Source organism: Theobroma cacao, chromosome 6 (assembly GCF_000208745.1).
Source record: "Theobroma cacao cultivar B97-61/B2 chromosome 6, Criollo_cocoa_genome_V2, whole genome shotgun sequence".
In the NCBI taxonomy this organism is placed as follows: domain Eukaryota; kingdom Viridiplantae; phylum Streptophyta; class Magnoliopsida; order Malvales; family Malvaceae; genus Theobroma; species Theobroma cacao.
The window spans coordinates 19,867,478-19,884,144 of record NC_030855.1 but is presented as its reverse complement, the minus strand read 5'-3'; the positions used below and the strand labels follow the sequence as shown (position 1 = coordinate 19,884,144).

Sequence of the window (16,667 nt, the reverse complement as noted above, 5' to 3'; positions counted from 1 at the left end):
TGCTGACAGCTCCATGCCATTGCAAACTTATGAGATATATGCCATATTGATTGCAATCTTTTCCCTGCATAGTCAAAAATGTAGGCTACATACTATCTGTAAACAAGAACGATGGCATAAACGTAGTTGTACACAAATTCCCAGCTGACGCTAAAATCTCTATTCAGTATGTAACTTGTAGATTCAAGATAAGTTACTCCTATTCAGCATTGTTTAGAGTGCAGCTGCTTCAATGGGATGACAAGCAAACCAAATTTCAGCTTCTAACTGCAGCTCTGGACCTATGGCATATAATATTTACACAAAACAAAAAAAGCATTCCTACAGTAAAAATGTACTTGTAGGATTTGCAAAGAAATGTTTGCGAAACACCAACTTTGATTTTCTACAGCTATTCCCAAGAAGGGTCGCCAAAAGGGCAGGAGGACCACTATCTGTCATTTGAAGCATCTTCTTCACCATGAGGTGTTTATCCCATATCATTAATTCCAGCAACTTTCTACAGCTCTGCAGAAAGTTTAGAGATGCACATCAGAGAGAATTCAAGTCAAAAAGTAGGTTAAATCATTAGATAAGCATAATGAGGTAAAAACTACCGGTTGTAAGCATACCAGAATGGACTCGTTACACCATTAACAGATTAATGAGCACACTTATATATCTATAAATTTATACTATTTTCTCATTATATTTTCCTTTTCTTTCTCCCCTTTTTCTGTGTGTGTTGGGGGACAGTATCCGTCCTAGGATCCTACTTTACTGAGACCATGACTTGGTAACTTATCTAGCAAATATGAAAAAGAAAAACAAGAAAAGAAAAAAATTGCAGCTCTGTGTTGGCACTTCCTAGTTCTCATCATTCACATTTGTGAGTTACAGGCAGAAAAAAGTCAGATAAAACCGTGCAGAATATTTTTTTCCAAACACCTAATTCAGTTTTTATATGATGATATCAATTAAGCATTTTGCCCATCCTAGCCATCAGGGTTGATGCAAGACATTCAGCCTAAAGGCTACAAACTTCCATCTTCACCCTCAAGAAAAGGAAAGTACAACAGCATACCTGGGGGTTTAATACATCCATTCGGCAGATAATATCCTCCTGATTCAATGATTGGAGAGGAAAAAGAAAAAGAAAGTCAGAAATGCATATGAAAAAAACACATTTTGTTAATACTTCACCCGACAAGCCAAACTACCACGAATGAGAGTCTTACCCAAGCACTGGGCAAACCACCCAGAAGTGGGGTTGTGCAACAGAATAGTTCAAATTTAAAAGAAAAAGCCAAAACAAATTGAATCTTTGAATCTTAATGTTTGTTTTGGCTTTGATTCAAAAATGAAAAAAATCAATCAGTTTAGTTTTCAGTTCAAGGTTTGTTATTTAATGTCTGAATTAGTCCAAACCAAAACCGAATTGAAGTCATCATTCATTTAAATGTTTAATTTACCCAGTCTAAAATTTGAAATTGACCTTATCTTTTAAAAAAGGAATTCAAATGGATAGGCTCAAAATAATCATTGCAAATTTGAAAGCCATTTAAAAATTAAAAAAACTGAGAAATACCTTATCAAACCAAACTGTTAAATTTCATATTGGTATAGTTTTACAATTTAGAAATAGAATATTTCAATTCGGTTCAAAATTTTTCTGAACATGAACTAAACCAAACTGAATTCATGACTTGCAAAAACTATCCAAAGTTCTTATGCAATTTAAAACAGTTTGCTGAATGCATTAAAAAGGTCCCCTTTTTGTAAATTAAAAGTTCTAAAAAGTCAGTCAAATCACTTCAAATGCAGAAATTCTTGTTCATTACTTGCTTTCTAAAGACCATGGCATTCCTCTTTTTGTGAAATTAAAGGTTCTAAACATCAGTAATAGAATTGTCTGCAGAAAAGCCTGTACCTCTGATATCCCAGGATTTTGCATCACAATACCAAGAACACGGCGGATAAGTCCATTGTAGACCATCCTGTTTATGGTCCCATCTGCATTTATCCAAGGCAATATAGGCACCAATGGTTCACCTAAAGAAGGCTTATAAGTTTCATGCTCATTATCCCCTTCTGATGAACCAACTTTACCTGCCATGTAGCTCTCATTCACATTGCTAGTAGGAGTTTCCTTCGAAGGTAAGGCATGCTCTTCAGGAAGATTAAGAATAGTAACTTTGTGCACATCACCAACAGATACACTTCCCGATAAGTTAGCAGTATCAAGACTCTGATTTTCTTGCTGAAGGATCAAGTTGCTATCATCCTTTCCTTGGGACGTTAATGGTGAAGGTGGTTTATGATCTTGATGGAAACAAGGACTTGAAGCAAGAAAATACTTAGAATGATATAAAGCATCAACAACACGAACAGTTTCATAACCATTGACCTGTATGAAAGCCATCACCACATCAGTGCACAACAGTTTGGTAAAGGAAAAGTTAAAAATCGTGTCTAATGCTTTGATGACCAAAGTATAAACTACCAAGCCATGCTTTTCTCTTCCTCTTTTGTCCCAAAAGGAGCAAAAAACTGCTTTCCAACAGAAATAAATACAAATGAATTGCCGAAATTTTTTGTTTTAGCCTATTCAAGTGTGACTGCTGGAACATAACTATTAATAATTTAAGACCTGTTCCAAAATAACCCATCCCTTGCACCATTGGCAAGAAGGCCAAAGAGCAAATACATATTTGAGAAAAGTATTCCACATTAGACAGAATGAATATTCCCAATGGTTAATTATAACAACCTTCAAAGCTCTTCCAAACGCTTGGAGCGTATCAATGATGATTTCAGGCGTCATTTCTCCTGCAGAGGAACATCTCAAAACACTCAATGAACTGGGATTTACATAGATATATCATCTTTTCCCAAATATGAAGAGGAATTGCAAGTACAAACATATCCATACACAACCAAAAATAAAATACCTGGCAAATTGACAATACTATAAACATCTTCTATGCTCAAACCTTGGTCACCAGCCTTCTGAATTTCAGCACAAACAGCCTTGATGATCTCAGGATAAAAGTGACTGCTTTGCCCTTCATCAGAAGGTTTTGACAAGAGATGCTCAGCATAACTAGCCATAGCTTCCCAAGGTGACTCACTAGACTTGGAGGCTATGATGACATTACTTCCCAACTGAAGCATTTCCTTCATATAGTCAGAATTAGTTGAACTAATGTTAACCTTCTGACTTGTGGTTTCATCATTGCCGAATGCAAGGGTGCAAGTCTCCTCATCGTTAAACAATTCTAAAGCGTTAGCTGTGGAAACTGTTGAGCTATACACAGATACCATTATACCAGGAAAACCCTTTTCTCGTCGTGAAACAAATTCACCTTCTGCTATGGATTTTAATTTCTTAGCCTTATCAGCATCACATAATTCACTATCCTCAGCCCTACATTTTAAGCTTCTCAAGTCTTCAGCTTCTCCAACACCTTCATCAGGTAAGGATGGGGAAACAGAAAGTTCACCAGAAGAAACCAGAGAAAATAAATGGAAAATATCACCACATTGCAAATCTTCAGTAAGATTAATCCCCCCTTGCATAAGATCTTTTTCTCTTTGATGAAGCCAAGCAGAAAAATTAGCTGCTCTCTTTCCTGTATTCCGAGGAAATGGAGACTTAGAAATACTGTGCAAGAACTGTTGAGAAAGTACAAAAGGTTGGCCGCAAGTACCGCCAATCTGCCAAAAGTTGAAGGAAATTCAGAGTCAAGATTCAAAAAGGGGTAAACAGAGGGATGCAACTGGGTTAGTAGCAGCACAGAGGAGAGAAGATCAGAAAAATGCAGTTGAAAGAAGCTGGCATGGTGGCACCAAGTAAAGGGCAAGCAAGGCAAAGTCATCTGAGACAGTTTGACCATGCGAAAAGGAGACAATCACTTTATCTAGAGCACAATAGCAAAAGTTGAATTATTAATATCACAGTTGCCATCAAAGACAAGTAGAGCAGAACAAAGCACACCAACATGACACCTTTTTCCTCAATTAATAAGATATAAAATACAACCTGACCTGCTCACCAGCTTTGCTGCTTGAGCTACAGGCGACAGATGAAGGTATAGCCCTATAAATTTAAACAGTAAAATGGTGCCAAAAGCACCAACTACTAAGACTCCAAGGATATCTTCTTGAACATCAGAAGATTTTGACTGAAATGAAGCATAACTCTATAGAAATTGATGAGTGCAGATGTTCATTGCATCCTTATGCATCTTATTCCATGGTATGAAAAAATCGCTCTTTGACCTAAGTCCAGAAACAGTATGCAAATTGCATAGATTCCAACAACTTAAAAACATAGAAAAAAGATACGGCTATTTACCATAATTTTTCTATCTCTAAGGTAGCTAAAAGCTGCAAAAAGATCATGCTCTGAATAACGCCGCAAAGTTTCTGCGAGCAAATTTGGAAATGGTGCTGCTGTAGATGTGCTCAGGAAAACAAGCTTAAATAGTTCAACAGCATTAGAAACAGCCAAAGATTCATGTACTTGTCTGCCAACACCATGTCCTATGTTCCAAAGCTTAACTAACTTTTGATGAAAGCGATGGTGTCTTGAGCTTTGAATAGAGCTTTTAAGTTGCCCAGCACCAGTCCCCATATCCTCACCTAGGGTAGTTTGTGAAACCATTTCAGGTCCCTGTAGATTCTGCTAGGGGACAAAAAAAAAAAAAAAACACAACAATTTCAGCTATCCAGCTTCCAAGAGTACTTTAAAGCAAGATAGTTATAATCTACCAAATATTGGGAAACACTTCATGTTGATGGAAATTCAATAAAACCTTTTCAACTGCAATAAATATTATGAAATGTTGGGAGCATTAATGGAATAGAACATAAAAGATGTTAGCCCTAAAGGTGGGTCAGGAATTACATAATCCTCTGAATTCATGTTCATATTCGACCACTCAGCAGATACAGATCCAACCCTTTTAGAGGCCTCCAATTTAGCTATCTGTTTAAACCGAAGAACATCCTCCAAAGCCCTCCTTATCTTTCTGTCATCAAAATCATCCCATCTTTCTTCCTCAAAGCCTGCATCTTCACCATGTTCAATGCCACTGGAGAACTCAACTGATGAAGATCGGACAAGAAATCCGCAATCATTATTGTTGAATGCCCTATTTTGGTTTTTCTCAAGATGTATCACATACCGTTCACTAAGCATATTGCATAGTTTCATTAATGCTTTCCTAAATTTTATACTTTTTTTAAGGGATGTCATTCTTCTTGCACAAGCACGAGGAGGTGCTGGAAGGCCAGCAATCGAAGTCCAATCTACACGGTGAAATTTTGCCCCTAGAGCAGCCCGGTATCTTGCATATTGGGTTACCAATTCCCTGGAAAGAAGATATTGATGTAAAAACTCAAGGAACAATAATGTACCCTAAGCAATTAACAAAATATACTGTTAACACCTTCCTCTTCTCAGTCACATGACTTAAAGCTATCATCAAGTTGACCAGATGGACGACCACTAACTGCCGTATAAAAATGTTAAACAGAAGCAATAAATGAAGATCCTGAAATTACCCCCCAAATGATGTAGTTATCAACCCATTTTATAAGTCAACTAAGTTCCTGCTAGCCAAGCATCATTAGATGGATATGAGTTACACAAGGACCAAAATTGACCATCCTTCCTATCTCCACTTTCTATTCAAGTTGTTAACTGAAGAGATATTCTCCAGGTGGATTTCCACAGTCTATAAAATATATTACTACTGTTTACCTGTCTGCTTCATCTGTCCATGAGAATCTTTTCTTACGTGTAGGCTTCATTTTTGGAAAGGCATACTGGCTAATTAAGGAATAACAATCGTCATCTTCTTCAAGTGATCCTGGCTTATTCACAGCTTCAACATGATCAGCTTCCTGATGTGCTTGCAAGACCTCAGGTCCAACTGAAGAAGCTAAAGAATCGTTTTCTTTCATAGTGAATCCATCAATGCTATCAGGTAGTGCAGCAACTTCCTGTTCGTCCATTTGTATGGTTCTTGCATCAACTCTTGCACTCTCCACCAATTTCATCTTTGAAGATCTCTTTCTTTTCCGAGCAGATGACTGTTTATTTCTTTCTAATTGATGCTGCTCCTCAATGCTATTTGGAAGACCCTGAAATCTATTAAGACGTTTTTGGTGCTTATCATAATACACACGAAGCACCTGTTGTAGAAATCGAAGGACACCATGTATCATTCCAACCAAAGCCAGAAAAAAGTGGGAGATAAAAGGAAAAATAATGGAATATAGGACTTGATTCTGTTTAAAGCAAACAAAACATTACAACTGATTGGTTACAAGAAGGGAATGGGGAGGAAACCTTAAAACATTAGAGCAAAATAAAATCTAACCTGCTCTAAGGTCAGATTAAGATCCTTTGCAATCTTTTCACAGTCTTTAAATGAAAGCTTTTCATTTATATTATCCTTCAAAATTCGCTTTAGAAGCTGAGCACGCTGATCAGCTGTCATAACTCGAACTGAGGCCCATGACCGGTTAAGGAAAACCTGGAATAACAACTTTCTGAGAGCACTTTTACATTTCACATAGTAGGCAATAACAATGGTTATAGAGCAAGCAACAGTTTATATAACCTACAATGACACAAATTTATTAAAAAAAAGGCTTATAACCCATGCCAGCAATTTAACTAAGCTTAGAAGGGGGAAATTTTAAATCATCCACAAAAATTATAATACACACACACAGTGATACCTAAAGTGACAACTTAACTTAGTGTCAAATCGACTTGGTTTATCATTGTAAATTTTAAAAATGAGTTGAAGCCTAATCTAATCTGGTAAGAATCCCTTCCACATTCTCTACGTTTCTTCAATTTTTCTTTAACAGTCAATGTCTCCTATTCTTACAATCTATTCTTTCAACTAAGATTTTAAATTGTTAACCATTTTTATTTTTTCAATAACTAACCACACATTTTAGTCTGTATGGATCTGTCTAGTGCATACCTCATGAACAGCAGATCCAGGGAATGCATGCAAGGCAGCTCTTGGATCAGCAGCTGCATAACAATATTCCAAAGTTTTCCAATAGTCATCAACAGCTTCTTTACTTAACAAGATAAAATCATGCCTGATTCTAGGACGAAGATCAAAAGATCTAAAAGTAGATGTGGCAACCAATGACAGTGGTTCCTCTATGTAAGGTTTAAGCTCCATAGCATGAGTCAAATTGGCATGTGGGACCTTTACTCTGTTATCCGAACATTCACCTGGCACCAGCCGAATCAACTACATCATCAAATAAATTGTCAGCCAAAATAAAGCAGGACCACAGAGAGAAATTAATCAAAAAAGAATCTATACTGAACTAGCAATTCCAATTTTCAAAGAAAAATATCAATCAACAGGTATGCTCCCTAAGATACTGTCCTAATTTTGTGCAACAGATCAAATCATAAATGATAGTAAAGGCAAGATGGATTAAGGACAAAGTAGGAGGACAACTTAGATGGTTTAACCAACTACCAAGTGAAACATTTTTGTCTTGCAATCATATCACCTTAGATCAAGCTGTATGGTGAGAACAGGTTCATATAAAAAACGCAACTAATTTGGGATTAAGGCTTGGTTGAATTGAAATAAATCAGATCATAATTTGATATAGCATGACTTTATTGGAATGAAACCAAATCTAAGTAAAATTTATTCCACGATATTATCACATTTCAGTTAAGCTTATTATATGAATACATTTACGAATGTTTGGATGCTCTAACAGTATTTCACATTCTAACAAGATATTATGAAGCACATTCCATCTTCTTTTCCAGCAACTAAAATAAAATTGGATGCAACTTATTGATTGAATTTAAATTCATATAAGACTGCTCAGATTGGATGTCAGCATCAATCCTTTATATATAAACAGATTCAAATCTGAATTCTGCTAATGCCTATCAAATTTTCCTATCATTATATTCCTCGTAACCTACATTCACAGAGACAACTACCAAGGCAAAAGACATTAAAAAAGGCAATTTTTCAAGTACATATTCAACTAATATAACAATTAACCACATTCATGTAATGACTATAAGAAAAAGCAGTCCTCTAGAGCAGCTAACATCATATTTCCTATAGAAGGCAAGAAAATATTTGTGACTTGTATATCTAAACGTCAAATGCTAAAAATTACATTCAATGGAGGACCAACAGCTTAAAATAGCCATCATTGTATTACAACAATGCCACTAATAGTCAACTACATAATAGGGTAGAATATGACATAGACTATTCATGTTCTAGAAAGAGGATCTCCAAAGAGAAAGCATGGTGAACCACATTAATGAAGGAAATGCACAACAGTTTCCAGAAGAATGAATTACTCTTACATAATGATCCTACTGCAAATCTGGCCAAGTAATTATACCTTCAAGCGCCGTAGGATGTCAATGAGCAATGAAAGTCTTCCAGTTGCCTGAGTATCCATGAGAAGCTTATACTCATGAATGGGAAGATCAGAAAGACAAAAGCCTTTCTTACACTTCTCAATCATATCATCAAACTTTAGAGTAGTTCCCACAATTTGCAAGAAAAGTTCGAGAGGAATGGCCTTGATGGCTGCTTCCAATGAAAACAAAAGGCATGAGCCATGAAGATTTTTCTGATCATGCAGATGTTTCTCAAGTGATAAGGCACCATTCCATCCATGAGAACTATGCAAGAAACCCCATAAAAAACCATGTAGCAGCTTTGAGCGAACCATTTTTGCCATCACAAAACCATTAGCACGCATAGCTTCTGACTTAGAAGCTTTGGCATCTGAAATAACATGGCTCTGAGTTCTCTGGACACCATCTAATACAGCTACTGTATCATTGTTTTTCCACTTAGATGATCCATGGCCGCGGATTTGCATTTCAAATGATCTCAATCTGTCATGAATTTCACTAAGCAACTCTTGATGTAAACTTTCAACAGATGGGTGCAGAACCACCTGAGTAATACGGCTTCGCCCACAGTTCGTGACAACAGGCACATTGATGTGCATGCATTTGCAGTGCCCTTGTTGCTGAAGCTTCTTTAGCATTCGATCAACTGTCTTCCTGTCCATTTTTGTGCTCTTGTCCTTCTCAAGTTCCACAAGCCATCGATACAATTCAGGTCTTAATATGAACTTCTCATCCTGCATAAGAAATTAGAATAATGTTTGTATCTCTAGAATTATTAATATAAAGATAGGAAACGATGTTATTTTCCCAGTATAAGCCTTCAGTCAAGTGCTTGGCATAAAGCAAATACCTGCAAACGTTCGAGTATCCTCTGCTCTCTTCGAGCACCATCAGCAGTCAGAACTTGACATGCATATCTCTGACGTGAGCCAGAATCAGGAGGCTTCAACAAAGCACAACAGGCTGATTTTGATGGAGTAGGATGTATTTCACTCTCTGCACTCACTAAATCAAGCTCTGCATCAAAGGCAGTATTACTTTGTTCAGAGGGAAACTCTTGCATGTTGTCAGAATATACAACAATATGATTAGTTTCTCCGAGGGAGCCACAAGAGGTTTCAGTATGATTCTCCATATCATTCACTTTCATAGGAGTAGAAAAATTGCCTCCAGAAGTTGAAGGATCATACTCTATAAAGTTTTGGTTTGATCCCTCAGGAACTTCTGAATTGCCAACATCAAAACTAGAGATCTCATTTTCATCATGGGGATTTTTTGGTTTAATCAAAAATGCATTTGATGATTTAGGATTAGCATTCCCAGAAGTCCAAACTCGATATGCTGTAGTCTTTTTATGGCTTTCAGCTTGCAGGTGCATCCCAAACCTAGAGAACATGTTAAAGAATCGAGAATAGCTCCTTTTCTTATCAATCCCAAGCCTCTCACACACCTGCTTATGAACATGCAAAGTTACCAGTTAGGGTACAAAAGACATGCTTTTGCAGGATAATTCATGCAAAACCAGCCATTGAAAAGGCACAGAAAAGTAAAATTCTATAACTATACAAAAAATATGATTAAAGTGTAAAAAGCAGCCTAATCAAAACCTGATAAAACTACAAAAGAGACAATTATTGCTATCTGCCAGTTACAGCATTATTCAGGCATACGTCAGTAGGGTGTAGTACATTGAAAACAGCATGCATTTTGGGATTGGGGGTGTCGGGGAGTCAATAATTCATTTTTTACTTCTTTTGGACAAATTAGCAGTAGAGGACTGGCCACAACAACAAGCATGTCACACATAATATACATGCATTTCAAGAGATTTAATCATCCATGTAGCATCCAACATGACAATACTACAATTAAGTTGAGCGCAACGCTACAGCTGATCAATTCCCTTATGGAAGAAAGAATCTTAATACAGTTGAACTAGGTGACAACCACATATTGAAGTGAATGTCTTCAACTAAGGCTGCAAAAGGAACACGCTGTAAGAATTGCTAAGACTGATTGAATAACAAGTATGCCTATGTTTTTTCAATCCATTAACACCATGCATTACATATTCAAATTCATGACACAATAAAGCATGATTAGCAAATTTCTACAAGCCTTGATTTGCATTTGAAGACTCAATCTTCAGTTTGCAACAAATAATTGAGGAACTATCTCACGACAACAGAGCATCATAACTATTAAGATCAACACCGATATAATAAAGCAAAGTCAAGAAAATATATGCACACCGTCATCGCAGGCAAACCCTCAGATCCTTCAGCATCAACCATATCATAAATTTGATTATCAATCGGAAGCTCTACGATCTGGTCAACATTTCGAAGCGTCCTTCCAAACTTTAGCTGTTGCCCTTTGTCAAGATGATCATCAAACCCAAGAAGTTTTGGCTCAAAATTCTTTTCAGAAAACTTTTTCACCAACCGTAGGCAAAGCTCAACCTGGAGAAAATAGAAACATATTACAACATAAACAAGCACTTGTGCAGAAACAGACAGAATTACGCCCATGTAATGTAATCAGGAATTTTTGCATGAAATTATATGGAACTATTGACTACAAGCACCAGTATTAGCAATATAGGCCTAGAAAGAATGACCAAAGGCATGAAAAACTCACTTCAAAGTGATCTTACATTTTGTGTTAAAGGAAAACAAATCATTCTTCATAAAAGATGTGTAAGTGCTTAGTATGGCTTACTACATTGATTAAAGTCGTGAATATCAGCTAATTAGGGAATATATAAACAGGAATAGAAGCTAAAAAAATGGAATAAAGCAAGCACAAAGTTGTAGTAAAGAAGGATTCAGCAGCTCCTTACCTGTTAGAGAATAGAACCAAATTCATTTACCATCAGCCCTACTTTAGGTTTGAAACTTACATTAGCCAAGTTGAGTATTTGATGATATATGTATAGAGAAATTTCATTTAAAAAAAAAAAAAAGAGGAAGAAGATTTTGCTATAATATCTTTTTAAAAATCCTCACAAGATGTAAACCCATCAATACAACTCTTTTCTTGGGATTCATATTCAAGTAAAAGAAGAAAAAGTAAATTTGAAGTCTCGCAAGAGCATGAAGCAAGAACTAAACATTTACATCACCTTTTCGTTCACAACAGCTTGCAAATCCTCAACAAGACCAGCATCTTTTAACCTGCGATAGATCTGGGAACATATATGAAGGGCATGGTATGAGGAAGACAAATCCAAAAAACCATCAAAAAAGAGCAAAATGTGGTCTAAATAGAAATTACAATGAGCCCCCTCCCCCATCCCTTTTACAGGGAGGAAAGAGAGAGAGAGAAGAAAGAAGTGAATACAGCAGTCTTACATTTCTCCAGGCTTTATGGCCTGAGGATCTCGTATAACCCAGGTCTCGTTTAATATCTGAGACAACAAGAACCTTCAACAGAAGGAAAATCAGCACAATGGCACAAAATCAAATCCACGAATTTAACAACATTCTGAACATAATTGACCTTTCCATTGGCTTCTTCAAGTTTATCACAAACTGCTTTCATTGCTGGTAGATAATCATTCACGAGAACATTCTCTTTAACATTTTCTAAAGCAAAACCATCTTCATCTGGAACATTTTCATCCTCATACCCAAGATTCTCCACAGTTTGTTCCTCTTTGTTAATCTCAAATCTCTGTTGAGAGCCCAAACGCTTTGCATATCGATATAGGTATATCAAATTGGTCGTCACAGGTGAACTGTTTCTGGACTCCCCTTCAGTGCAAGGTTCTTTCTTCCTAACCACTGCCGGTTGCTTCACAATCAACCCTCTGCATTCAAGGTTCTTCAATATATAAAAGAAGTTCTTCCCTTCAATTCCAAATTCCTTGGCAAGCTGACTTTGTGTCACTCCATTTGTTCTGCAAGTACCATCTGTTAATAACCTATTTCACTTAATCATTGCTAGAATTGTGGTTCCAGAAAAAAGACAATGACACTTAAGATTTCACCAACCAAATTAACCTACCACTCTTATTTTCTAACCACGATATCCTAAGCCCTAATTCAATAACAACTTGTAAAGTCCATGACAAGTAAATATGTCTGTCTGTGTATTTCCAGCAATTACCAGCCTTCCCGTCACTTGATCAATTATTCTCATGCTATATTTACCCATTAATTGTATTCTTTTAACAATCAGAACAACCACCTACGAATCACATGGCAAATTATCAAAATGTGTATATGAAGTTGCAATACACTGACTTTAAGTTCCTCCGCGATTAATCAGAACAATCTGCATAATTATTAGTTTGGCGTACACAATTTGAATGCAAAATTGTTTTACTAACCCAGGAATAAGTAAATTTTAGCGCCATTCTCGCAATTCATCACAAAAAAACACAAATAACTTCAAAAATTTTGAATAAAAAATCTAGATAATTAACGAAAGCAAACCTAGCTATAGCAAGCCTCTCAAGAGTGCGACGTTGCTGCGAGGAAATTTGAACATTTTCATCGTAAAGTCCAACGAAATTATTTCTAAGCTTTTCATCGGCTAAGATTTTAATTTCGAATTTCTCCGCGTCTTCGGCGCATTGAATCGAGTCATCGCTAGGGCTAAAAAACTCGGCGTTTCGTGCCTTGAAACGAAGAGTGGGAATGGAGAGGAGGTTTTTCCAAAGGGGGGATATGAGAGGAGGAGGGATGTCGAGTTTGGAGCAGAGAGAAGAGAGAGAAATGCCTCCTTGGCCGTGGAAGCAGATTTCTTCGAGAGCTGAGGTGATGATCGAGTCCATTTTTGGTCTATGGTGGTATGGGTTCCATCAAATTCTTTCTTTAATTTCGTCCGTTGAGAGCGAAATTTTGAAACGAGGTTGCTTTGAAGTCTTGAGAGATAAAGTGCTGTTTCACATTGACGAAAGAATAATAAGAACAGTAAAGAAAAACCACCGTTGGCTGGGGTTGTGTTCGCCGGAGACGGCGAGCAAGAACAGAGGTTGGACGGAGAGACACGGGCATACAGCACTATAAGAAGGAAGTTGGATAAAAAGAAAAATTGCTGAAAATAACGGAGGGAGAGAAAAATGGAGGCGGTAGGCTGGCCCGTGATCAAAAGATTTAAAAGTAATTGGGCTTACTCCATTTGTGATAGTCTTCTCATTAGAGGAATCATCGGCCCAGTTCTAGCTGAACTTAACGGGCCTACATTTTTTCATAAATGAGCCCAGACGTGTTAACACACACAACTTTGGAATAATAAAAAAGGAATTATTATTATATTGTTGCTTTAATATCTTTAAGTGTATTTACTCAAGTAGGTAATATTGTTATGGAAAATTGTTAAAATTGACGATATTTGTTGAACATTAGCTTTGATTAGACACAAAATATAATTATTTTTTTATTTTTAAATTGTTTTAAAATTATTTCATTATTAAATTACATCTACTTTAAAATAAAGTGCGACCAAAAAAATTAGAACAAATTAGCAAATTACGCATTGGTACATGACAGTGTCATAGTCACCCCGCAATAGCTTATCCAACGGCTAATCAACCCTCTGAAATCTAAGCGAACGGTGAAGATGTAGCCCAAAACAGCTCCAAGTATCCGCATACCCAGGAAAACAAGTGTGGCCAAATTCGTAGGGTATAAAACCTCGGCATCCCAAAACAGAAGCAACACAACCAATGACCGGAAGCGAGCAAAAATTAAAAGTACTGCAGCAGGTGAAGTAAACGAGGAGGGAGGACTAGGTAAAGAAGAAAGAGAGCTAGAGGGGGAAAAAAAAAAAAGAAAGAGAGAAATATCTCTGCCTTTGCCTTGCTTGCCCTCTCTTAAAAAGTCTAGAGAGAGACAAAACACAGAGAGAAATCAACAACAACGTTATAGTTGCGTCTCTCCGTGCGTGTCAATCAAATCTTCCTTCTTATATTCTCTCTCTCTCTCTCTCTCTCTCTCTCTCTCTCTCTCTTTCTTTGTTGGTTTCATGATTTCAGGGCCTCTCTGTTGAATCTAATCTCTCTCTTTCTCAGCCATCTCCAGAAGCAATAGAAGATTCCATTCCAATCCTTTTAAAACTACTCATATCTTCTTCTTTTTCTTGAGGAAAAGTAAATTAAAATCAAAATCCCATAATTTTTTTCGGAGAAAGAGATTCCAATTCTGCTGCTTTTCCCCTTTGTCTTGTCCCTAGACATGTCTTGTTGTTTCAAGGTAAGAAATGGAAAATGCATATCAACCCAGATTTTGTTTTACTATATTTATTTTGTTTTGATGGTAATTAAGGTAATTAATCCCTTTTTTTGCTCATATACTATATCTTACCTGCTTTTAAGTTTTCATTTTTTGTTTCTTTTCGTTGTTTTGAGGGATATCTCTTTATAACTATATATTGGAAACAACAGCTATAAAAAAATTGCTTCCTAGTTCCTTCCCTTCCCTTTTCTACGCCAAGGTTTGGTTTTTCTTTTTCCTTTGTCTCATGTGTTATTTTAATAATATCTCTTTAGATTTAGGTGAATGATTTTGTGGGGGTCTCTTAAAATGAGAACTTGGGATTGTTTTTCTTTAGAAGATATTAGGAAAAAAGGTTGCTTTTATGGGCAAAGGAGTCTGCTTTTTTTTATGACACAAAACAATACCAGTGTCTGTTTTTATGCGCTTAATGCGTTGTCTTTTATGCATACACTCCCAGTCCTCTGCTTGGTTGCTCAGAAAAGGTGGAGAAAGGTAAAGGAAAATCTTTTAGCACTGATTTTAACCTAGCCAAACTGTTAAACTCTTTGACTTAACTAACTTTGGTGAGATTTTCGGCCTCCCATAATCCAAATTATAAAGTTAAGGGGTTGAAAATTTTGTTTATCTTTCTTTTGCATTCATATTCTTCAGCAACCAAATATGAGGCTAAATTGTTCCCTGCCTTTCCATCCATGTTGCATTTTTATTATTTCATTTTGTCTTTTAGGAGTAAACAGAGATCAGATAAAGCAATGATGAGTGCCATCAGAACTTTTATCCTTTTCTTTCTTTTTTCTAATTTGGATGTGCACTATTGTTGCTGCAGGAATAAGTCTGGTTTTGGTTGAAGTGAAGTAAGTTTGGAATGGAAGGCGACATATTTTCAGGATTTGGTAATGGAACTGAAGTAGATGGCAAGGTTTTGCAGACATTTCAAAAGAGTTTTGTGCAAGTTCAAGGCATCCTAGATCAAAATAGGCTGCTAATCAACGAGATTAACCAAAACCATGAGTCAAAGATCCCTGATAACTTGAGCCGGAACGTGGGATTAATTAGAGAGTTGAATAACAATATTAGAAGAGTAGTTGATCTCTATGCTGATCTCTCGAGCTCCTTCACCAGGTCAATGGAGGCTTCATCAGAAGGCGATTCAGCTGGGACATTCAAATCTGATGGAAAAGCTAGTCAGAAGAGAATTAGATCTGGGTAAATTTGATCAAGCTGAGCTTTTGGTATAAATTCTGTTCTCTTTCCCTGTGGAATAAGAAGAGTATTTTGATCCTGAAGTGAAAAAAAAATCTGTAACTCTTTCAATGAAAGTGTGAAATGCATCTGAGATTGTGAAGCTTCAGCATAATCCTCAGTCGTCACTTTTCCATTGAAATAACATCCTAGACATTTACCATTGTAATCATGTATAACTATGCTATTTTGTTGAAATCAAGCATTTTAATGCTTAACATCTGCAAACTGTGGCCAGGATTCTGTGAATTTGTTTTTGTTTTTGCTACATGTACCCCTTTTTAATAAATGAGTATAGGGTTATCTTATCTGTACGTAGTCTGCATCTTTAATTATTGTTTAATGGACCTAGCGTGAGTGCTTAACTGTCATTAAAAACAGTTTTGAAGCATTTTCAGTTCCACTGATGTTTAATTTTCATTAATTAAGAGAGTTGATCTGCCTTTGATGGGAACCTTCAACAACCCCACTTTTATTCTTTTCCCATGTTTGTCAAAAGAGATTCCTTATTGTGTCTTGTAGATTGCAGTGAAGGGTTGGTATATACTGTTTTTATAACCCCCCAGAGATTGCAGGTTCTTTAAGTTTAGAAGCTGCTGTTCATGATTCTCTGAGCTTTGTGTCTCAGTGGGGAACTGAGTAAAATACTAGTTGTAACATACAATTCTGCAATGATCTTGAGAATTATTTCCCTTTTTGGGCTGAAGATGCTGTGGGACAAATTGAAGAAAGCAGCTTTAGCTTGGAGTTTATTACAATTTTTTTTCTTT

General features: G+C 36.5%; 2 protein-coding genes across 4 annotated transcripts; one reads left to right on the top strand and one right to left on the bottom strand.

Annotated features, from left to right (window-relative positions):
- On the bottom strand, positions 47-13,471 carry LOC18596208. Of its 2 annotated transcripts, none has more exons than XM_018123380.1 (17): positions 12,871-13,471; positions 11,933-12,332; positions 11,785-11,856; positions 11,556-11,618; positions 10,684-10,893; positions 9,282-9,881; positions 8,410-9,165; positions 6,987-7,268; positions 6,369-6,524; positions 5,747-6,180; positions 4,889-5,354; positions 4,337-4,666; positions 2,931-3,696; positions 2,750-2,808; positions 1,910-2,386; positions 1,064-1,102; positions 47-507 (listed from the first exon to the last, which is right to left on the bottom strand). In XM_018123380.1, exons 1-17 carry the CDS (start codon positions 13,209-13,211, stop codon positions 322-324), a joined length of 5,637 nt encoding a protein of 1,878 aa, XP_017978869.1. In that variant the 5' UTR covers positions 13,212-13,471; the 3' UTR covers positions 47-321. The 2 variants fall into 2 exon arrangements, with proteins under 2 accessions (XP_017978869.1, XP_017978870.1); XM_018123381.1 differs by having other exon boundaries at positions 4,337-4,663; positions 12,871-13,470.
- On the top strand, positions 14,116-16,211 carry LOC18596207 (protein ELF4-LIKE 4). Of its 2 annotated transcripts, none has more exons than XR_001928523.1 (2): positions 14,116-14,631; positions 15,482-16,025. XR_001928523.1 is itself a non-coding variant. In XM_018123382.1 (2 exons), the coding sequence occupies exon 2, from the start codon at positions 15,521-15,523 to the stop codon at positions 15,863-15,865; it is 345 nt and encodes a 114-aa protein (XP_017978871.1). In that variant the 5' UTR covers positions 14,927-15,147; positions 15,482-15,520; the 3' UTR covers positions 15,866-16,211. The 2 variants fall into 2 exon arrangements, 1 of the variants encoding a protein (XP_017978871.1); XM_018123382.1 differs by lacking the exon at positions 14,116-14,631 and adding an exon at positions 14,927-15,147 and having other exon boundaries at positions 15,482-16,211.

What these genes read in the sequence shown, in the direction of transcription:
- LOC18596208 (XM_018123380.1), bottom strand. Translation starts at nt 13,211, where the DNA reads ATGGACTCGATCATCACCTCAGCTCTCGAAGAAATCTGCTTCCACGGC. An exon ending in TTAGAGATAGAAAAATTATG is followed by an intron (nt 3,697 to 4,336) that starts GTAAATAGCCGT and finishes AACTTTTGGCAG; the next exon opens with ATTGGCGGTACTTGCGGCCA. An exon ending in TGGATGTATTAAACCCCCAG is followed by an intron (nt 508 to 1,063) that starts GTATGCTGTTGT and finishes AACTTTCTGCAG; the next exon opens with AGCTGTAGAAAGTTGCTGGA.
- LOC18596207 (XM_018123382.1), top strand. Translation starts at nt 15,521, where the DNA reads ATGGAAGGCGACATATTTTCAGGATTTGGTAATGGAACTGAAGTAGAT.